At 42.1% G+C, this 3,380-nt stretch overlaps 1 protein-coding gene across 1 annotated transcript; it reads right to left on the bottom strand.

Annotated features, from left to right (window-relative positions):
* Positions 1-2,168: 2,168 nt before the first annotated feature.
* LOC133533429 (uncharacterized) lies at positions 2,169-2,780 on the bottom strand. The gene has a single exon (XM_061872411.1). It carries the CDS (start codon positions 2,778-2,780, stop codon positions 2,169-2,171), a length of 612 nt encoding a protein of 203 aa, XP_061728395.1.
* Positions 2,781-3,380: the final 600 nt, after the last annotated feature.

Raw genomic sequence — 3,380 nt, 5'->3', positions numbered from 1 at the left:
AAGTATTATGTAATATGTAAGTAAAACGTAATATGAAACAAAACTTAGAGGTCTACTCAAATAGATTGTCATTTCTTTTCATGAAACGGTTACTGTGTTGCGGTTATTTCAATAGATATAATTACTATTGACAGAGCTGACAGGTCATATCCATAATCGTTTGATAACAACAAATTACTATCCTGTGAGTACACACAAAATTTAGGCGTTGAATTTCAAGGAAATGTTTATTAGGAGATATCTAAAATATTTGAAACATGTTAAAAAATTTAAGGTCCTAAATTTAATGCCTTAAGCTGTGTTGTCTCGTAGTACCTATATGAAACGATTGTTTTATTTTTATATACACATTTATATGAATTAAGTCAGTGAGAAGTTTGATGAATATCCCAACTTATACCAAATCACTTAGCTAACAAGTTATAGCAATAATTTTAAAGTAAGACACTAATAAATATTATATTAATCTCTGTATCCCATCAATTTCCGCCCACGCTTACAATACGACAAGTCCTTTGGGGATCACTTGAGATATGAACATGATATATGAGTAAATAATAAATATACCAGTTTCATGCATACGTTAAGAGGCTGTCAATACCTAAAGCGCGCACACTGTCTATTTGTATCGGAGTAAATGAGATAGCACTGTCGCATGTTACTGGGCCTGGGCAAGGGAATAATAAGAAAAATACTTAAATAAAATAAAGTGGATTATTAGTGTAGTATTTAACTCGACCAAGGTTTAGATATAAATGTTTTGAAATTGTGATTTTAATTGCAGACCCATAAGTCAAAACAATAAAGACATAAAACCGTTTAATTGTGATTTTAAGACCAATTATTTTCTATCGAGCCGATTTCGTTCAATCGTGTATCGAGTACGACCACGGTCTTTGAAATATAATTAATATGAACATATATTTTTCTTACTTGACTAAAACAAATAGTTTTTCTTAAAAAAACTGTTTAAGTAACATCAATTTCAAGGACATTGGGTGTTGACAGCCTCTTAACATCTTGGTAATATATGTAAAACTAACATGCAGAGGGTTCTTTGTGAATAATGAGATGGCTCGGGAGATATCAATTCCTGGAGCTTAATCTAATCAATCTCACAAACTTTGTTTTACCCACAACTTTGTAAACAAGTCATGACAATTCTGTAGACATACGAGCATGTGGCTTTTCATCTGAGAAGCGCTTGTTGCTAGGCCTACTTGAATACATGATATATTTACTTTGACTTTGAAGGGTCCTCATAGCTTTACACAGCATTTTCTGATGAAATAAAGTCAGACCAAGCTAAGTTGGCAGCGATTTTGATAGGCTTGTGCAAGTGTTAAGTAAACGTCATGATTTTATAGATGTTTGACGTTTCAAATAACAATTACGCTGTCTAGGCTATCAAAATCGCTGAAAAATTATCTTGGTCTGACTGTAGTGCATTACATAGTTCAGCCAATTGTAAATTTTTTCCTTATTATTATTTTTATTCTTTAAGGTCTACCAACCAGTTATTACATCCAATACATTTACATAAATAAAAAAAGAAACATTCAGTGATGCATAACTAATTATAGATAAACACAGCATGCAAAACAAAAACAATTTCTTACTTAACATAAAGTAAAAGTTACAGGTTAAAATTGTGTATACTATAGATTAATATTTAATAATTTTCGGAACCTGAGCAATGAGTCAGAATGAATATCGCAGCAGTGGCTAAATGTGTTGTATAACTGGGGAAGTACCTCCACCTTACAGAAAATCGCAGCCAAATAACACTAGACCCTACTCATACATAGTGTTGTGTTCCTGCCGGTGAGTAAGGTTGCCAGAGCTAGGGTCGGCAACGCACATGTGACTCCTCTGGAGTTGCAGGCGTACATAGGCTACGGAGACTGCCGCCTCATACCGGTGGGTATGTCCGACTCCCACGGACTAAACTCCCTGGGGTGTTCTGGCGCTCGCTTTGTTGACGGGGTTTCGGGAACACGGTTGCAGGCCACCGATACCCTGCCGGCGTTGCCCTTGCGGGACCATCTTTTCGGGCTGCTCGAGCAGCCTACTTCACTGAAGGCACCTCGGAACACGCGAGGGCCTTCCAGCTCGGAATCTCTTCAGGCGGGTGATAGAACTCCCGACCCATCACCCGCAGGGTTCCGTTAGGGTGGCAGCATTCGGGCCGCGAAGGCTCTTCGCCGCCTGCCCGGCCTCCTGCGGCGCTGAGGGAGCGAGCTCGCATCATCCTCGCGCATTCCCTCTGCCGCCTCCTTCTGCGTCATGACGGTGACACTGAAGGAGGTCACTGCCGCCCATGCCTCCTCACTGTCCACCATGCGGCGGATTAGCGCCGGCAGTGAGAGGTCACCTCCTATAGCCGTGGACAGGACAGCGCGAGGCTCCGCCCACGCAGGGCACTCTTCGCGCGTGTGCTTGGCCGTATCCACGGCTCCTCCTCCACAGTGGTGACACGCCGTTGTCGGCTCTCTTCCCACCCTCTCACACAAGTACCAGCCGAAGCAGCCGTGCCCCGTCAGGAGCTGTGTGAGATGGAAGGAGGGTGCGCCATGTTTGCGTTCGACCCATTCCTTCAGAACGGGCCGAATAGCAGCCACCAGGTCCCGGCTAGCTCCCGGGATCTCTAAACGCTCCGACCACTTTTCGAAGAGCACTTCTCGCGCCTCTTCCCGCCACTGGCGAACTTCTTGAGGGGCGGGCCAGTTTTCCTCCCTCCTAGCAGCCTGCACCCGCCAATAGACAGCGGACTGCGCCATAAAACAAACCTAACCTAACCTAACCTATCTATAGGATAACCTAAGGAAATTCCTAAAAAGTTAACGGTCTCAGAGTTATGACTATCATTACATTATGACTTTCGATAATTATGCGAATGGGATCCGTTTTACAGTACATATGGCCCTTAAAATTTTCGACATACGCACGTAACGTGCGAGTTACCACGAATATTTCTGTACCCCTAGTGTAAATAAATTCGATTTCGAAACGTGACGTACGCGTTTGCGTTTAGTCTCATTTTGTATTGGATTTAGAAAGAGCGCGCCAAGCGGGACGTTTTGGAAACTCAAAATCCTATACAAAATGAGACTTAACGCAAACGCGTTCGTCACGTTATGATGTCGATCAAATTTACACTAGGGGTACTGAAGAACGTAAGCACGAATTGACCTCCAGGTATGTAGGACCTGTTACAAGCAAGGATGACAGCCGTTCCCACGGGCATGTTATGATCAAGTTTCGTTCCGCATGGGATCCCCTAGCAAATTACTCGCCGTACGAGTTTTATCGTTTTTAGAGTTGGTTATTTTTACTGAATTGCTATTAAAAATCAGTATATTTCTGTGTGTGTTTGCTTG

The sequence above is a fragment of the Cydia pomonella genome, unplaced genomic scaffold (assembly GCF_033807575.1).
Source record: "Cydia pomonella isolate Wapato2018A unplaced genomic scaffold, ilCydPomo1 PGA_scaffold_164, whole genome shotgun sequence".
Taxonomy (NCBI): domain Eukaryota; kingdom Metazoa; phylum Arthropoda; class Insecta; order Lepidoptera; family Tortricidae; genus Cydia; species Cydia pomonella.
The sequence above is the reverse complement of the archived record's forward strand: the minus strand, read 5'-3'. Positions and strand labels throughout refer to the sequence as shown.